The sequence below is a fragment of the Rhyacophila brunnea genome, unplaced genomic scaffold, assembly GCF_057557595.1.
Source record: "Rhyacophila brunnea isolate RB1 unplaced genomic scaffold, BYU_Rbru_1.0 scaffold_13, whole genome shotgun sequence".
Classification (NCBI taxonomy): domain Eukaryota; kingdom Metazoa; phylum Arthropoda; class Insecta; order Trichoptera; family Rhyacophilidae; genus Rhyacophila; species Rhyacophila brunnea.
In genome coordinates, this window is record NW_028232785.1 from 25508738 (window position 1) to 25529451 (window position 20714).

At 34.3% G+C, this 20714-nt stretch overlaps 1 protein-coding gene across 1 annotated transcript; it reads left to right on the forward strand.

Moving 5' to 3' along the window:
- Nucleotides 1–3971: 3971 nt before the first annotated feature.
- On the forward strand, nt 3972–19217 carry LOC147077053 (uncharacterized). Its single transcript, XM_085940980.1, has 5 exons — nt 3972–4249; nt 13354–13500; nt 14173–14316; nt 15851–16733; nt 19198–19217. The coding sequence occupies exons 1-5, from the start codon at nt 4106–4108 to the stop codon at nt 19215–19217; spliced, it is 1338 nt and encodes a 445-aa protein (XP_085797106.1). The 5' UTR covers nt 3972–4105.
- Nucleotides 19218–20714: the final 1497 nt, after the last annotated feature.

The following is a 20714-nucleotide window of genomic DNA, read 5'->3' on the forward strand; positions in this document are numbered from 1 at the left end:
ATAATTGCCACCATGTTTTCTTTTTCGAAATATGTTAATTCGTGACAATTCTATAAGTAAAGGTACTTGAGGAATTTTGTTATATAATTTTTGTTGGTTTTAGTAAATATATTTCGTCCTTTGGCAACATACAACTTATATACTAAATTTAATATACAATATACTTAGTAAGTAATAAAAAAATACATTCAATTCTTACTTGAAAAACGTGTACGTGTGTGCTTTCTTAATACCGAAAATACAGGTATTGTATCGATAAATAATTATTGAAATCGGTATTGCAATCCCTACAGTATAATATCTTTGGAAAGGACTAGCATTCATGTAGTTCCTGTTAACATTCGTCCGAAGGGCAATTTTTAATAAGTGACATCGGAGAATCATTATTATAAAGTTGTATAATTTCTATAGATGTGTTTAAAATGTTTAATATTTTTTTAGTGATTACAGTTCTATAGATATTAGTTGCGCTTTTAGCAGTGGACTGTAATTTGAAAATGATGGTAGATTATGGATCTAGGGGGGGTTTCAACATAATGGAGACCTTTTATGTTGAGAGGGCTGGCGCGCGCTGGAGATTGGTTGGGTGTTCACGCACTCGTGCACTCGTAAACGGACGGTTCGAAATCTCACTCTCTCGCACTTGGTTTTTGATGATGAATGATGATGACAAGTTCAGGATGGATGATAGATGTGACGTTCGCTCAGACCGTATCAGATTTAGCGAAACTAAGGTCGAACAGGTGTATTTTGTCTGAGTCACTCTGTGGTTAACGACGGCTTAGCTGTAACACGCCTACACGTGCCCGTTGTCTAGATCTAAACTTAACTTGCAATTACGGTCGACTCATGACTGCTGACTTGCCTGGTCTTGTGTCAATAATTATTGGGGATTTGAGGTAGAAACTGGGAAGAAAGGATGAATGCGAACATAATCGGCCCAACCAGATATGTTTCAAATTTTAATAATTGACCTTTGACAACATGTTTCTATTTAAGTATATAAATTGTTAAAAATTTCAAATTAAGGTTCAATAAAATATAGTGTTTTACAAACCAGGGTGTTTTATTAATTGTTATTGTAGTCTGGTTGCTCTCTTTTTTTTGTTTTGACTAGCCTAATACCCCGCATATACCTACGTGCACGGATTTACTGCTGACGGTACGTATTATCACGGCCATAACAAAAAACTGCACGTGTAAACAAGTGCAAGTTGCAATATTGCATTCTTGGATCAAAAAAAAATCTTGCACTTGCCCAACAAATAATCCAGTACCTATATCAGCTATTTTCAAAATTTTGTTTACCGCTGTCTTCCTGGAAAACCACGAGAATCGTGTTTTATTAACACATAAAATAGACAGTCTTTTATTTACGACTATATTTTTCTAATACAACATTTCACAGTGAGGTGTTATACGGCGAACTGCATTCGTACAAATTTTCGGACACGCACGTGTTCTGCAGTTTCCTCGGCTCCTCATTCGCACTTTGAAGTATCGTTGGAGTATTCCTTCTTCTTCGAATTGTTTGTAGTTCTTTGGAGCTATGATGATGTAGGGGTAGGTGAAGAGTCGTTGTTGAGAATTTGAGGGTTTATTGGTTGATACAAGAATAATAACGATGATGACGTGAGATTATAATCGCGGAGTAATGATATAGGCACTGGTGAGATCGATATCATCAAGAGATTAATTATTATAAGAATGCACTGAGAGACTTGATTCTAGTGGAATAACGGATGTAGCTACTAGGTATGTCGAGTGAAGGACTCGTGACAATAGCAGTACTTACGTCTTGTGATGGACTCTATGAGTTGAGCGTTAGCTGTTCATAGATTGTACTTCTCAGTGACGGTTCAACGAGTTTCTTTAGGTGGTGGGGTTTAGTCATTAATATATGAATACGTGTATTAATTAAGGCGCTAAGTACCAAAATAATAAAAACTGACATTTTTATAGAAAAATGTTCTACATACCAACGCCAATGACTTCAACTATAGTCTAAGTGCCTCAAACAAGTCAAAAAAATACAGAAAAATAATTAAACCTGTCGACGTTGTAAGTCCGTTGGCGTGTTTTATTTAAATATAATGGTGTAAGTGGCACTGCAGTGGTCAACGGCATTCAATATAAAATAGCTGACGATGGTGTGTTGACACTTGCGAGTTCTTAATACCTAAAATTATAGAAGCTGCCGTGATTGCTTCACACTGTAAAACTACATTTTTCAAAAGGTCTGCTTCATGAAATTTTACTGCAATGACTCGGTATTTTGTAACTACAGGCAATACTACTTTTTGGTACTTAGAGCCTTATTTAATACACGTATTCATATGACCACTAAGCCAGTCAAATGTTGACTAAACATTATGGCTTTGCTAGGATGCTCTACGGACATGGACTTAGTCCATGTGGCAAAAAAGTAAGTAGGTATAGATTGCAAAGAATTGTATTCTCAATGTTATGGACCTGTAACTCCCCTCTGTATAATATCTCCCCAATGACAATAAATTGTCTTTTGTTTAATTCATCGACACCCTAACTTACTAATAATTTACTATTGTTAAGATTATTCGATCGGTGTGATTTCGACTATTAATTACAATGTACCTACTCAATATTATATTATTGATCAACCCCAATTTATCCACCCTATCTAGCTGTGTTACTACACACATATAAACCCTTGTACATGAACTAAGCATCACTAATATTACTTACTTACTATTTCATATTAATACTATTGTAAATGATCCTTAGATCCATTCAACTCGAACCATTCAACTTGTTTAAACATAATTCAGCTCTGCTCACCGAGTTGTTTCACTGCGGATCAGCGCTCGAAATGGAAAATTTTACGAACCGGAGCGCTCGATGATTTTACGAAAATATTAACATAGTTATCTAAATTTATGAGTATTTTATAAAAAATAAGTGTAAGGTTTTTTTGTTTTATGGCTGATGTAGCTCTGACGGTCAAAATATTTTCCTACGAGATTTTATTAATCGGAACGGCGCTCCGGTGCGTTCCGGTCCATTTCGAGCCCTGCTGCGGATCGAACCCTATTGAGTTCTTTCCCTTTTATTTATACACCATCTAATTGTAAATTGAGTATTGACGAATAAACATCTCTGATGATTAACATCCATCGAGTCTTATTACTGACATGAACCTTCCACTGGATCACGAGAAGGATATGAGCCCGTTGGTAAGGATTTCCGTTGCCGAAAACATAACATCAAATTAAAGTCAATCTAACGCTTTAACGAACTTAGTCTTGAGTAACTGCTCCTTTGAGATATTCTCAAACGCGCGACGCCCCCGAGCGCCGCCTTACGTGGAGTTTGGGCCTAAGGGCCATGCCATTCTTTCTGGCAGTCACACAACGCAAAACAATCGACCTTTATAAAATATTGCACCAATCGATGAATATAGGTGCTGTGTCGTGAAAATAATATATTGATACACGCGTTGCCTACCGTACTATACTTATTACCTGTACCACAGTTACTTCTGTTTCTTATATAGTACACCAAAAATACTATAATTTAGAATTGAGGAAATTGGTTTTTTTTTTCTTAAAAATTTCATTTCTACATTAAAAAAATCATCACACGTATCTACCATTTTATAGCATTTACTTACTTACCATAATGTCATGCTTTTTAATACCCACAGGAATATTTGGCGAGCCAAGAAAAAGAAGTTGTTTGAGAGTTCAAAAAAAGTTCTCGAAACGATAGAGATTTTTCAGATAAGAGGTAAAAAAATATGACCATAAATTTTTTAAATCCAAGTTACGTTACAATTAAAAAACATATAGACATTTAAAACTGAAGATAATGCGTATTTTAATTTTTGAACAAAATACTACTTTATAATTTAATTATATCGGGACTATTTTCAGTGACAAAAAGATGGCAGCACTGTGGGGTGTCCAATGTCCATAGACTATATTATTTTTATTAGTCGATGCAGCGCCATCTTGAGTCGGCTTTGGTAATGCTCGACGACGTAAATTGAAAATTCATTTCATTTAATTGTGGCGTGTCACTTGAGTGCGTACCTAAAGTATTATTACTTTAAACAAAATTTTACAAAATGGATGTAAAACGTGAAACTTTTGTAAGCGAATCTGACACAAAAGATCAGTGTTTGTCTGATGTATCAATTGTTAAAGAATTAAACAGTTCAGTTCCCAGCCCTGAAATAAAACAAGAGACTACTGACGATGACCCTTTTAAGGTTAGTTTTTCAATACTTACGTTCATTTTCAATCGTTGTATGCTACGCGAATGTGGAATAAAATTTGATCAATATATCTATACAACAACATTCACTTGCAATAGTTTAAAACTAAGTTTTACTTCGTGTCCGGGATTTTGTACATAATATTATGCAAGTTGGCTGTGTGATGTATCGGAAGTAGATGGCCATATAACATGGGCCCATTGATATACTACTAGATGAGGAGTTCCCATACAAGTGTCATTTTAAAAATGTACCACAAAAGAAGATATTAAGAATATCGTCTTATAATATTTCCTTGTAGGTATAATGCGTTAAGATCGTTAACATGGATTCCCGAATTTCACCCGTATTGCCCTGGCTGTAAAACAAAATTTGCGTTCTTGGAATAGTGACCATAAGGGTTCTGCAACCCAAAGCTTGCAAGCTACCAAAAATTCATGTCTGAGCGGACAGAGCAAGTCGTCATGCGCTGACTATTAGTTAGAGTAAGATGCAAGCTAGATCGGGCTTACTCATAATTATTGCCAGGTCGTTTTCGAGACAAATATTAAGTGAGCTTATATCGAGTTAAGTCCGCTGATATTAAAACAGTAAGTTTTAACACTGGCCGAGTCGCTGAAAATCGGGCGTCATTTTAAGAAGCATATGATTCATCCAGTAGTATATCAATGCATGGGCCCCAAATCGTAAAGCGGGGCCCCAGGCTAGGATCTTTGTCGCCCCCCCTGCCTATTGCCAAGGATAAAGGCAATGTGATGCTCTACAGTGGCATTTTCCAAATGGTGTACGCAGTAAAATTAATGTGTAGTGTAGTGTTTTATTGTATATTTTAATACACCCATTTGAATTATGCAGATGTCGAGTATTGATACACAACTAAAAATTGTATCTTACAAACACAACTTTGAATAATAATATTTCTGAAGGAAAATAGCACCGCAGGCGACTTTTTTTTATTATTCAAGCAAATTTTTGATTTGTTTATCTCATTTATCTGGTCGTCTCGCCTCGCCGGGCCCCTCCAGAGCCCTGTCAGCCCACCGCTTGTGGGGACCATGCCATATAGTATTAACATCAAATCATATCTAAATAAAACACTTAAAAATACATTATAATAACGAAAGTTTTGAAACAAAGTTATTGTTGTTAATTATTCTACTTAGTTTATGAAGACGTTGATAGCTAAGTCGAGCTATAAGCCCATCTTCGGAACGGTCGACTATAACTTAGTAGGTACCTATATATCATCTATCATCCAGTGGTACCCAAGAGTAACAAACGTCCGCAAGGTAGACCCAGAGGCCGCTGAATCGATGAAATGTTTATGTTCTGCGAAAGTCCGTGGCAATGACATGACCGAGAGAAGTGAAATCAGCCTTGGAGAGGCCTTCATCCAGCAATGGATGGATTCAGGCTGATGATGATGATATTGTAGACCGTTCTAAAGAAGGTTTTATAGCCCAAAACAGCTGTCAACCTAAATGAGTCAATTAAATGTCATGCTGTGAACGTCTTGAATTAATAATAAATGATAAATAAAAAAAAAACTTAAGGCGATACTTCTGTGAAACGGCAAATAATTTTCAACTATAGGCGCGACGGAATTTTGGCCTCGCTGGCATTCGGAGAGCGAACGTCGAGGTGTGAATACGTCAATTTGTTTCGTGATGGTGACGGTGGTATGAATTCTTACATCGTGTAAAGATGACTAAAAACGTTACCCATTTACTTGAAAAAGAAAACATGTCAATGGATATAGGTAGGTATTATTTTTGTTACTAATAGAACAATAAACAGAACATTAAATGGACGCATGTTGGATTTATATGACAAATTATATTTCGTTCGGCATGCGTCATTTGCACCCGCGACCCGTAATCCACGCATCCATGCCTTAAGTAAAAAAAAATAATAAATTTGAAATTACTTAAAGTAGAATTAATTTGTTTCAAACCCATTACAATGGAATTCTACCACATAAACGAAAGTTCAATTAATTGATAGGTAAGTAAATTAGAAATTCAATTACAAGTTCCTACATATTTATTTAAAAGTCTGCATGTTTCATAAGTAGCTTAGAAAGTAGGTGAAAGTCTTAGCTATCAAATTAATATCTGCCAATAACGACATTATCAAATTTAATGTTTGATACAGATAATTAACAAATTAATATTTTTATTGATTCCTTCTAAAAAATTGGAATATTACACTATGCAATTCTCAACATGATTTTAACCTCAATGTTATACGGCCATTTATTTTCGATAACACACCTCTTTGTCTACTGTAATAAGGCGAAATAAAATAAATGTTAAAATCCATTATATATCCATTATAAGCTTTGAATGTATATGTGCGTCACATGCATACTGCATCTAAATACAGCAGTGGTATTCAAACTTTACGTTACTACACCCCCTCTTTTATTTTATTAAATAATACACACATTTTTAAAACGTAAAAAATGTATTAATACGTAAATTTAAAAAAAATACGTACTTAATTGAAAGAATAATAACAAGATTTTTCTATATAAATATATTATATACTTAGTCATTTTTAAATTAACTTGTTTTTAATGCCATGGGTGTGTTTGTTTATTAAGCGTCAATTACATTGAGCCACTTTACGAGCTGTTCGGGCGGGCGATTCAGCTACTGCGATTGTGAGCTGAGACGCTGAGAAGCCAACAAGCTAGCGACTATTTTGACAAAACGTAGTTCGTTTTTTACCGGGAGGTCGCTACTACGCTCTACTGCGCAGACGCAGTAGGCCCACTCGTCGGCGTGTAGCGTGTAAAGTTGACCGGCTTTCAACTTTTCTCGGTAGATCGTTTACAATCTGCTTGTTAGCTTGTTTGATGATGACACTGGGCTACTTTACAGACAGATTGTAAATTCGCCAATAAACAGCTCGTAAAGAAGCTCAATGTAATTGAGGCTTTAGGTAACATTTCTGTTCAACTTTCCGCGCCTCCCAGTTTGGTTATCGCTGTGTCATAAATATTGACGTTAATGGGCAATAACTTTTATGTTTTATGGACGATTTTTAAGAGTCACCCGCTTTTGCGTTCGCGGCGACGTGTATGGCAGCTATATCGAGGAAACATTGTGAAATAATAAAACTCATGAATTTTTTTTCCCTACCATGTCCGATCGTAATAGGATCATATTATGGGCCTCCACAGAATAGAGGTTTGTATTATCAGATTTTGTTTTTTACGAGAAATGGATGTCATCCACTTCCTCAACCTATTAGGTCCATACTCTGACTCACACACAAATTGAAAAACAATATGTGTACATGCCAGACCCAGGATTCGAACTTGAGACCCACGGCGTGATAGTCCAATGCTTGAGCCACGCGGCCACCGTGGGTGGACTCTTGAATACACGTCAGTTATTATCAGTAGGTACCTACCTACCTACCTATATCGCACATCCGATGAAATAGAGTCATAAAAATACACGATTTTGAGTTAAGTACTTATACCATTGATATACTACTAGATGAGCAGTTCCCATACAAGTGTCGTTTTAAAAATGTTCCACAAAAGACATAACGAATATCGTCTTATAATATTTCCTTGTAGGTATAATTCGTTAAGACCGTTAACATGGATTCCCGAATTTCACCCGTATTGCCCTGGCTGTAAAACTAAATTTGCGTTCTTGGAATAGTGAACCTAAGGGTAGTTGCAACGCAAAACAGACAGAGCAAGTCGTCATGCGCTGACTATTAGTTAGAGTAAGATGCAAGCTAGACCGGGCTTACTCAGTAAGTTTTAACAAAGGCCGAGTCGCTTAAAATCGGGCGTCATTTTAAGAAGCATATGATTCATCCAGTAGTATATCAATGACTTATACAGAAATATTCACAAAAAAAATCTCCATTGTTAAAAAATAGTCATAATTTTAGCTTTAATATTATTAAAACCACTAGATGGAATTGTGACAGTATTACACTGAGATTCATTTGAACGTGTCATTTTACCACGTTTTTCTTAGCTCGTATTCTTGTTTGTCCGGTGGTTGTTTGTCCAGTATAAATCTTACAATCGATTTTTAACTAACTTCCCGACTAGTTAGACATTTGAAACTTTTAGAATATAAAATCAGAACACGATGCAAATGCGTTCTTTTAATACTTTTAGCCATCTTTAAGTAGAATTGAACTCATTTTCAGTTAATTCTGTTTTTTATGAAAAGTTATTTCGGAAGAAATCCGTAATCCAATCCACTATTATTGGTTGCCAAGGGGGTGCTCCTTCCAACTAAATTACACTTAAATATATTCGTGCGTTACTATAGAAATCAAAATGACATTTCCTACCTACTAGGTTGACTACCCCTGCTCTAAAGAGTAATGCGGGAAACATACAAAACCGTGATTTTGACCATTTTCAGATTATTTTTTTGGCTCTACCGAAAAATCTACTACTATCTATATCTATTACCTAGTTATGACTATTTTATCGGATGTGCGATATTATTTATCATAATATGAGTTTTTCACAAGCATAGTGAACCAAGTCCATTCTGGTTATTTTTGAGTAAGCTAGGTTCCAAAGTAATATTTAAGTATTTCCTATTCTGTAAGGTTCAGTAAAACCCCATTAGTATGAACGCGGTTAAATCTAAATTCGTGATAATTCGAAAATATCACGGGGAAAAAGTCCCCTAAACACTATTTTCATATAGTAAAACACAGTTAGTAAGAACCCCTTTAAATCGAAATTCGTCATAATTCTAAAATATCACGAAAAAAAGTCCCATGAACATTATTTTCATATAAAACCATACTGATAATTCGACCCAGACAACAATGCAACATTCCATAGATCGAAAAAATCATATTTTATTATTGGAAAAAGTCTGCTACATTTCGTCGTTGTTTTGTAAAAAGGGCGAATTAACCAAAATGCTACTTTACAGGAAGAGGATTTTTAACTTTTGACATTTATTTGTTTTTTACCTGTAGATGATTATAAATATTTAACAAGTTTATAATAAAGCTTAGAAAGAATACTGTCATTATAATAGGTATTATTATATAATATTTTAAAAGGCCTAATAGGTATGTCACATTTGTTTTTTATTTCGTAATTTAATTTAATTTAATTTTAGTCGATTATCGTTTTTAAGTAAGTACTTTCCTGAGGAGATAAAAATTCGCCGTTTTTATACAACAAAGCTAGTGGGGTACATGTTGTATTTTCATTAAAAACTCGATTTCGCCAAAATGGTTGATTTGCCCTTTTACAAAACATTGACGATTTCAGAACTCCAGCTTTGTTTGACACATCGTAGATTATAATCAATGACATAATTAATGGACAACGCACTCAATACAGTAGCTAGCAAGTAAATTCGTGCATAGTAACGTTCGCACATGTATAGGTAGATGCCACGCAATTTCCATTATGCGATATCACGCATCGGGAATTTATAGCAATATCACCTTTATTGTAATGGCGTTAGAACAGTGTTTCTAGTGTCAATGTTCATTTGAGCGAACCCGTTCGAACCGAACTATTCGGCAGACCCGACAAAAAGCATCGGGAATTTATAGCAATATCACATTTATTGTAATGGCGTTAGAACAGATTATGCCATTCGGCAGACCCGACAAAAAAGTGAGTGTCATTTTTTTCTCCAGATGCTTCGTCCATATTAATGTCATTGATTATAATATATTGCTTAGCAATACAAGCGCCCAATACGCCCGCCTCAAATGGTATGTGCAGTGAAGTATGATGGGCCAAATTTAGGGTATTGTGTGAACTTATTTTTGTTTTATACTTTGTTTTTTTCCGTTTTATTTTTAGATAGCAAATACAAATGTCTCAAAGTAACATGAGATCGTTTATTATATAATGAAACATGCAACTGATCATTAAAAATTGTAATTACAACTTTTCGTGAGCATGGAGAAATACTTTCAAAAGTTTCAAAAGTGAAATATAAAATTAGGTTATCAGGTGACGTCCCGTAGGGGTAGGTAGATTGAGCTTCGATTAGGGGCAGCAGTTACTTGAAGAGCGACAAATCGGAAGAGAATCATTTGGTATATATAGAAATAGATACCTAAAATTAGTAAAAACGAAAATATCTTTCCATTAAAAAATTCAGCTCACTGGTTGAAAACAAAATGTATTAATCAACATAAAAGGTTTAAGTAACAGGACTGTATTTTTTAATCGAGTTCGCGATGTCTAGTTTACTTCCGTTGCCCTCCAACGTCTATGGTGACCAGAAACGGCATGTGCACGGATGATACAAAATACTGTATAAAAAAATGGGGCGACATTTTGGCGCTGCCCAGGGGCGGCATTTTGTTTAGGGACGTCACTGTAGGTAATGATTATATTCTTCCAACAAATACCTACTACTGTTTTGACCACAAATACGGAAAAATCGGTTAACCTGAGTAGTGGACAGACGCAAATATTCGAATTGTATATTTTTTATTGTTTTATGGTTCCATAATTTTTTCGGCTTACCATTATTTTACAACGTTTTTATTAACTCGTATTCTTATTTGTCCGGTGGTTGTTTGCCCGGTACAAATCTTGCAATCGATTTTTAACTAACATCCCGACTAGCGCTAGACATTTGAAACTTTTAGAATATATTAATATCAGAACACGATGCCAATGCATTCTTTTAATACGTTTAGCCATCTTTAAGCAGAATTGAATTCATTTTCAGTTAATTCTGTTTTGTATGGAAAGTTATTTCAGAAAAATCCGTAGAAAGTAAAAGACTATTATCGGTTGCTAAGGCGGTGGTCCTAGCAACTAAATTATTAATATATACATGCGTTACTATGGAAATCAAAATTAAATGTCAAAATGACATGTGAAAATGACATTTCAGTATTCTATATTTGTTTGTTTTTTATTTACTTCATATCAAATACAAGTTTGAGCATATTGAGCATAACAATTCGACAGAAAATTTCAAAACGTTGTAATATAAAAAGTTCTTTTTATTTTGTAATTATTTCAGTACCATTTTGAAATTCGGCGCAATATGTATATTTTCCATTTATTTTTTTAAATATTCGTGACGTTGAAAATTATTTAGATTATGTAGTGTTTCTAAAAATATTTTATTTAAACCCACGAAAATTAAATATAAGATACTTAATTCTTTCTTATTTGTAATCATTTGTACCATTTATGTACTTCTTTAATTTGATTATCGTTGATTTACACTTTATTCTATCTTCCGAAAGCAACATTCAATTTTTTCTGTAGGTATTTTTTTTTTACAGTGAGAAATAAAATAAATAAGATTATTCCAATAGTAATTGCTTAATATGGCCCTGACCCAAGTCATCAAATATAATATATATTATTATGTATGTAAGTAGAATGAAATGAGTCAACAATATGACAGACTTTTTTAAAACATCATTAACTTTCTTACTTATTTATGACTTTTATGAGGGTACGCTCGTAAAAATAAGACCGATTTTTACGACCTATGCATTGCCAACAGCACTCCTTCAAAACAATAAATCATTGTTCATTGTATTCACACAACTACTGATATTTTGTTTATTTTTTTGTTACCTACATAAAGACAGAAGTGCTTTTGCCAAACTGTTTCGTTTTATATTATAAAAAATGCGAAACTATGACAATATCACGGCAGTTGGCGCCAAAATTCAAAATCGAATAAAGCTTAGCAGAGAATTTTTCCGCGATGTTTTTAAACCATTTTAGAAATGAATTAATTAATTACTTTCTCCGAAATTGAATAATAAATGATAACGATTGTAGAACATTAATGACACTTATTTTATATGTTTAATGAACATATTTATTTAGTGAAAATTAAATAGAAATAATTGTAAGTAAGTACCTAACAGAAACATGTCATAAATATATCTTAGCTGTCTTGTTATGAAGGCAATAATGTTTTTGGTGTCTCAAACCAAAAAGCCTTTTTTTATTTTTATATTTAGGTATAAGTAACATCATTTAACCTTTTTTTCTTATGGAATTTTTACAATTCTAGCTCAAAATAAGTTAGTAAATACTGATAGGTATGGGTTTGCGGAGGGTGTTAATTTACACTTTTCCACTTATTAAAAACACCGATTCAGGGACATTAAGTAAGTATATTTCGCTTGACGATAAACAATTAATTGTTAATAACATTTGTAAAGGCGCGCTGTGGCGCGAAAAAGGTAGCGAATCGTATTTGGAGGCGACGTAAGGGCTGAAGGGTAGGTAGCCGACTGGCCGTACCTACCCTCGATCCTTCGTTTGCCTAGAAACAGATAACGGTGACGTACTTTTTGTTTGTTTCGCTGTGCATCATCGACCATCGTTTAGCCTTGACTCATTTACAATTACAATACTATTATCATTATATTCTCAACTCTGTCGATTGGAGGATTGTTGATGGGGGATTTAGGCATTATGATATTTGGTAACAATACCTACCTACATTAACTTAATACTTACATTCTTTTGGTCCCTAGAGGCAATGGATTAATGACGCTTGGTATTTAGCACAGATTTTAATTTTAGACAATTGAATCGGAAATTTGGCCGTGACATCTATGATCGGAAACAAAATGAATGAATTTTTTTTTTCAAAATTTTAGTAAGTAAGTATCTATTTTTCCCTCATACATTTCATATGTCTTAATTCGATTTTTTTTCGATTTTCGGTCCCGTGGAATTCGTATTAACGAGGTTCTACTGTACCATGTTCTTACCAGGTCGAACCCAGAACTCTCGGATGGAAGGCCAGCGCCTTATGAGCCGCCTTCGGTAGGTAAGGTTAGGTTAGGTTAGATATTCATTCTCCAATTTCGCCAAAATCGGCTATAAAAATTGAATTAATTATGATATTGAATCTAATTAAATTGTTGACCGTGTAGGAAACGGTCATCTCTTTGCGGTAGAAAGCTGACGGCGAAAATTTGCTACGGTGAAATGTTTTACGTAAAATTTACATGTAACCCTTGTGACGCCCAAGTATTTGAAGCTTGCACGCATGTAGCACTGCACATCGATTTGATCTTCGCCGCATTCCGATGAAGACCTACACCTTATACTGTTTTGTTTTTATTTTCAGAACTCGACAACGACGGGTCTGACGAAAATTAAATCTGAAATAAATTTTGCGGAAGATGAAATCAAAAAAGAGTGTGATGACTATGCAATGCGCCCAATAAATAATGAAGAACCTCAATCTGATCCACAGGACAAGCCAGTAAATCAGGTTTGTTTAAATAATACATTGAATTTTGTAATCGGATATTTCCGTACCATCTCGGTAATCTTCGACACCTGCACATGGATTTGGTCTTCGCCGCATTCCGATGTAGACCTATCATTGCCGACTCAAGTAGAAAGCTGATACATTCACAACGACTGGTCTTACTAAGTAAAAAGTCTTTTTCCGACCCCTCCCGTTGTTTAATATGGATGACCTGTCATTGTTCTATAGTGTGCTCATACTAACGCGTCTGTCGTGTTCATACAGGGAATGGTTTGATTTGAATAGATGAGTTACATGATAAATTATACACTAGCATTAACATACCTTCTACAAATGTAATGCATAGATCAATGCTTCATATTTTTTTGGAAATTGATATCACAACCGGTTTTGTGTGAAGGACTTTGACAGCTGATGAATAACAGGCATGTATAGTATTTAGAAATAACACTGATAGTTAATAATATATTATTTGATTGAAAATTTTTTATAATTTAATATGAAACGAGAAAAGGCGGAACAATAGGTATGTCAAACAATCTGGGATCTGGTTTTGACAGCTGAACGGTAGACCACTCGTTGCTTGTGCAAAAAGTTATGCTCATGCTTTATTAATTTAAAGATGGCGCTGAATCCTACACATTAATATATGTTTTTGTTTCTTATTTTCAGAACTCGACAACAGGTCTGACGAAAATTAAATCTGAAATAAATTTTGCGGAAGATGATATCAAAGAAGAGTGTGATGATTATGCAATGCGCCAAATAAATAATAAAGATCCTCAATCTGATCCACAGAACAAGCCAGTAGATCAAGTACGCTTAAATAATATTATATTGAATTTTGTAATCGGATATTTTCGTACTATCTCGGTAATCTTCGACATAATTGGCGGGCGGGGGTGAATCCAGACCATAAGGCTTTCGACTCACGAGAATACTCAAAAAAGACGAGACTGAAACTAAAATTCCAGCCAGTATCTAGCTAATAAATGTATTTCAATGACGGCTAGCTGGAGGCAAGACTTGCATCTCTCAGTTTCAAAATATGCGACATGCTAGTCTCCCAGTCTCTCAATTTGCAGTCTCCCATAAAACAGTGGTGCCAATATCAGAGATTCGATGAAATATCATAGTTTTTTTCACCGAAATTGGTAACTAGCCAAGAAGTCAAAGTTAAGATGAGCGAACCTATTTTTAATTTAAAATTTGTGGCCGATTGCAGAAGTTGAAAAATTCCCCTGCCAGAATATTCCTGTAAAGATATTACGGAAAAGGCTTGGAACGAAGTAGGAAAGACAATGGGTTACAACAGTTTCAGGTTATATGACAGTGGCGAAGGGTAACTTTTGGAAAGAGGTAATCTGTGGAGATCTGATAAAAGAATACGCTTGTCAGGTATACTTACGATAAATAAGAAGATAATACGATATTGCTACTAATTAATATGTACACACTAATAAATGACAACGACACACTAATTTAATGAAATTTCAAAAACTCACTGACAACATAAAAATTAAGCGATCAGTTTAAATAAAGTACGAATTTTTTAAAACATGTATACACATCAAAAATCATTAGATAAAAGTTCTTTATATTTTTAAAAACAGTCAATATTTATTAATATTCGATTAAACACCATAGAAATTATATTTTTTTAATTATCTAATTATTAATTATTTAGTTTTAGGCTCTGCGATCAGAGCTTACCTTAGTTCATACAATTCGATAGACTGGGCGGGGCTACGTGACGAAAAGTCCTTATGAAAAAAATTGAGAATTATTTGAAACATAATCCGACCTTTATTTACGTCAAGACAGATGTGTGGTATAATTTTTAAAACCTTTGCAGATTGTTTTGTAATTATCTGTGTAATGCATTCCTACACATACGGCACCTCTCGTTGGCAAAATAAATTATTTTATAGAATATATTATTATAATCAAGTGATTATATAAATAAGTCAATATGCAATTAAAAAATATTTTTCTTAAGGTAGGCTTCAAATAATCGCCTAGTATGGAGTCTTCGCCACTGTTATATGATTATTATTGCAAGTGGATTTCAGTAGCGCCGTATGCGAAGCTTCAATCATTGGCCAGATTATGAGTTTCATCACCAACCATTTCGTCGAATTTTAGTTTCTCCATGAGCCAAAGGTCTAAATGTCATAACCACATGCAATGGTTCAAAAATGACTTTACGATGATCGACGATCTTGGCAGACTGTCTGCCTGAAAATCTGCCACTTTAATTTGAGACTTACAAGAGTGTACACTGGTTTATACTTAATAGTGAAGTTATAATCCATTTTTTGCATAATAGTTAAGATTTTTTTTGTTACAGCATCCCGAGATAACTATAGTTGAAGGAGACATCAAACGTGAATTTCAGACACAGTATTTGCCAAAGGTCGTACGAATCGAATTGAGAAAATTAATACATTATTCACATAATTTTGTTTGCAGTGGCTGTTACTCAATATTCGAATCTTCAAATACGCTAACAAATCACAATGTTTTGTGCAGTGCGTCTAAAAAGTTTAAAACATATAAACCGAAATTATACAGTGATCTCAGTACAAATAAGTCTACCCATTCTGCTGAAAAACCATATACATGTGATTATTGCTCTTTTAAAAGCTCACTTCGCGGCAACCTTAAGCAACATATGATGACACATACTGGTGAACTGCCGTACCTCTGCGATATCTGTTCATCTAAATTCTCGCGACTGGCCGATCTCAAAACGCATCAACTGACACATACTGGTGAAAAACCATATCTATGCGAAGTTTGCCCATTTAAATGCAAGACAGCCGGTAATCTCACCACCCATAAAAGAATCCATAATATTGAAAAACATTATCAATGCATAATTTGCTCACTTCAATGTGTGTCCTTGGCTTCGCTTAAAATACATAAAGCGACGGTACATACGGATGAAAAACCATATACATGTGATTATTGCTCTTTTAAAAGCTCACTTCGCGGCAACCTTAAGCAACATATGCTGACACATCCTGGTGAAAAACCATACCTCTGCGATATTTTCCCATCTAAATTTTTGCGGCTGGGCGATCTTAAAACGCATAATTTAAGGTATACTCATAAAATAACACAGACTGATGAAAAACAATATCAGTGCGATGCTTGCCCGTATAAATGTGCGTCTTTTGCTTATTTTCAAAAACATAAAAATACACATACTACTGAAAAACTATACCCATGTGATAGAAGTTTATCTCAATTCAAGCAGCTCTGCGATCTTGAAGTGCACACAAAAATACATACTGGTGAAAAGCCACATAAATGTGATATTTGCTCGTACAAAAGCTTGCATCTCGGCAACCTTAAACAACATTTGATAACACATTCCGGTGAAAAACCATATTGTTGCGATGTTTGCTCAAGAAAATTCTCACGATACGATAATCTCAAAGAACATAAACTGGCGCATACTACGAAGCAATCACATTCATGCGACGTGTGTACCAAAAAATTTCTGACAATGAAAGCTCTCAAACGACATAAAAAAATGCACACTGTTGAAAAACAATTTCTTTGCGATGTTTGCTCATATAAATCCTTTTCGGCCATTCATCTCACAATCCATAAAAGAATACATACAGGTGAAAAACCATATCTCTGTGACATTTGCTCTTCTCGATTCTCGCGGATCGGCGATCTTAACATGCACAAAAATAAACATACTGGTGAAAAACCTCACCAATGCGACATATGCTTGAAATATTTGTCGGCGTCCACTACTCTCAAAAAACATAAATTGACACACACTGGCGAGAAACCATATCAATGTGCTGTGTGCCCAAAGAAATACTCGCAGCTGGGTAATCTCATAATCCATAAAATGACACATTCTGGTGAAAAACCATATCAATGCAATGTTTGTTCAAAACAATTCGCAGCGTTCGCTAAACTTAGACAACACAAAATGACTCATACCGGTGAAAAACCACATCAATGCGATATTTGTTCATTCACATGCTCGATTCCTGGTAATCTCAAAAAACATATGCTGAGACACATTGGAAGAAAACCATTTCAATGCGAAGCTTGTAGTTTTCAATGCTTGCATCTCGGTCAATTCAAAAAACATAAAAAGACACACTAAATAAACCAAAGAATGTGTTTTGTTTTAATTGTATATGATGGCGGCTGTTAAGAAATATTTTTAATTATATAAAATGAGACCCTTGCGGGTTATGTTATTATCTTTATTCTGATATCACGTCCATAGCTAGTGATACACCTAAACTCTTCCCAACCATGCCTTGGCTACTTTAATCGCCTTATCGGCTTAAAACATGTTATCATAAATAGTGGAATTGGGCTAAACTTGGGATAAACCACCGGGTGATCCGTATTTTCTTCGGCACCTCATTTACGCTTTGAATAATCTGTGTATCTCCATTTATTTTAATCTTTTTAGTTTTGTTAGGTACTAGATCTACCAAAATGCTTGATTTTGTTATGAGGTTTTCAAAATCATTTAAAAATATCCGAATGCTACACGTCAGCGCCATCTTTAATAAAAAACTAATCAATTCAATGAAAACCAATACTTATGTCTGACATAATTCAGTGTGCACTATTTATGGCGGATCTCAAAAGCCTACCTCCACCCTTCGCCACTGATGTCTCTATAATTATCTTTCATCACAGATTTTGGCTGTAAATAAACCAAACACGATTCGTTTATATGTATTTATTTACTTTATACAAGTATTATGCCTTTGGTAGTTTCTTCAAAAATATTCTTGTGATAATAAAAATAATGCTTTTATAACAATAATCAACATGCCTGCCTTCACAGTAGAATAACATGGCAGCCCTACTGGCCACCATGATGTTATAGTATAAACTGTAAAGAATAATGTGAAAAGATTCAAGCATATAAAAAAAAAATCACCTACTTTTATTCTTAGCCCAATTTATGTTTTAAAAAGTCAAACCTTTAAGGAATTGAGTACTTTCTTCCTTCCTTCCATTTTCTTTATAAAATATCAGTTGATCGAAGTGTGTATGGTATTTTTTTTTTCGACTTAAAATCGCGTGTTTGTTTTTATGGATTTTCTATTAAATTATTATCTATGGTCTGCAAGTTGGGTACTGTTCAAAATATTATGTATGGATGCAATATCGCAAGTAGTTTTAACGTACGCACACGAAGATTTTAAAAATTATTGGAAATTTGCATGAATAATGAATAATAATTCAAAATACAAATACATTAGAGTTGGCAATCTTCATCATTAAATTTATAGAGACTGTGATCATTCAAAAGAGAGAGAGAAGACTAAATTTGTCGCCGTGATAGTACGCGACGTGCTTCACAATGTATTTGAACCGTAAGGAGAATTCACCGTTTACCAGAGGCCCAAAATGGAAAAATACAGACTCAAATCAAACGTCAAATACCGAAATTAGATTCAACATAATTAAAAAGAATTTTAAATAATCGATTGAGACACATTCTTATTTTTTATATAAATGCATGTTATTTGAATATAAAATCGATTACAACCGTGAACTAATTGAACATGATATTTTTGCTGCCATTAAATTAACCAAAAAACCATTAAGTAATATGTGCAAATGATTAATAAATTCACACTTTTTACAAGGTTTTTCTTTAATTATGGGTTAATCAATTTTGAATATATTTTTTAGATCCCTTCATTATGGATTAGTTTTCGTGTGCTTGGTATTTCCCGTTAAGTTTGTCTGATAAGTTGCGCATTCACCTTAATTGGCATAAGAATACAGAATCCATTTTTTTTGTCTTGGGATTTTTTTAATGTGTCCCTTTTTTCCTACAAGAGGATTTACGTCGGTTGTATTAATGTGATAAGTATATAAACTTTATATTTTGTTACTTAATTCAAATTTTCCATTTTGCGTTAGTGACAAATGACTGAAATGAAATATTATAAAAATTAAATCGATTAAAATTTAAGAACAATCTTTACCAAATAATCAATTTTTACTTGCTTCAGTAATTTTCTTAGTTGTAAGTGTGTAATAATTATGGTACGAGGGTGGGTCAATAATTCCTTAGAAAAAAGCATTAAAACAGTTTTTATTTTTGTATTTTTTTTTTATTTCTCAACATAATCTCCTTGGAGCTCAATACACTTGGTTAGACGTTTCTCAATTTTTTTTAAACCGTCAGAAAAATAAGTTTTCGGAAGGTCCTCAAAATAAGCATTTGTCCGATCGATGACTTCTTCATTTGAAAAAAAACGTTGTCCACTTAGCCATTTTTTTAAGTTTGGGAAAAGGAAAAAGTCACTGGGGGCTAAATCTGGCGAATACGGTGGGTGGTCGACCAATTCGAACTTCAATTATTCAATTTTAGCCATTGATCGTAAACATGTGTGAACACGGGCATTGTTCTGATGAAAGAGGATTTTTTTCCATTTTAAATGAGGCCATTTTTCTTCAATTTCGTTTTTTAGCTGGTCCAATAAAGATGCATAATAATCCCCTGTTATTGTTTTTCCTTTTTCCAAATAGTCAACGAAAATAATTTCACGTGCATCCCAAAATACAGTAGCCATAACCTTACCAGCTGATTTTACGGTTTTCGCCTTCTTTGGACATGGTTTGTCTTCGCAATCCACTGCTTTGACTGTTCTTTCATCTCGGGAGTATAGTGGTGTATCTATGTTTCATCTACAGTCACAAAGCGACGAAAAAATTCATCCGGATTGCGTTGCATGAGCGACAACAGGGCTTTAGAGGCCACCACCCTATTGCGTTTATTGTCGACTGTGAGCAAACGCGGCACCCATCTTGCAGAAATATTTTTCATGCCCAATTTGTCATGTAAAATAGAAATGACGCTACCTTTTGAGATCCCTGTAACCTCAATTATCTCACTCAACTTTAATCTTCGGTCACTTAACACCATATCGTGGATTTTATTGATCATTTCTGGTGTAGTCACCTCTACAGGACGTCCTGAGCGTGGTTCATCCTTTGTTGATGTACGACCACGTTTAAATTCATTTAACCAGTTATAAATAGTTGCAAGTGAAGGAGCAGATATGCCGTGAACTAAATCCAACTCATTTTTTATTTCCTTTGCTGTTAACCCTTTTATATTAAAATGTTTAATAACAGCTCTAAACTCAATTTTCTCCATTTTCCATTTTTCCATTTTCCACAAGCAAATTTTTTTTTTA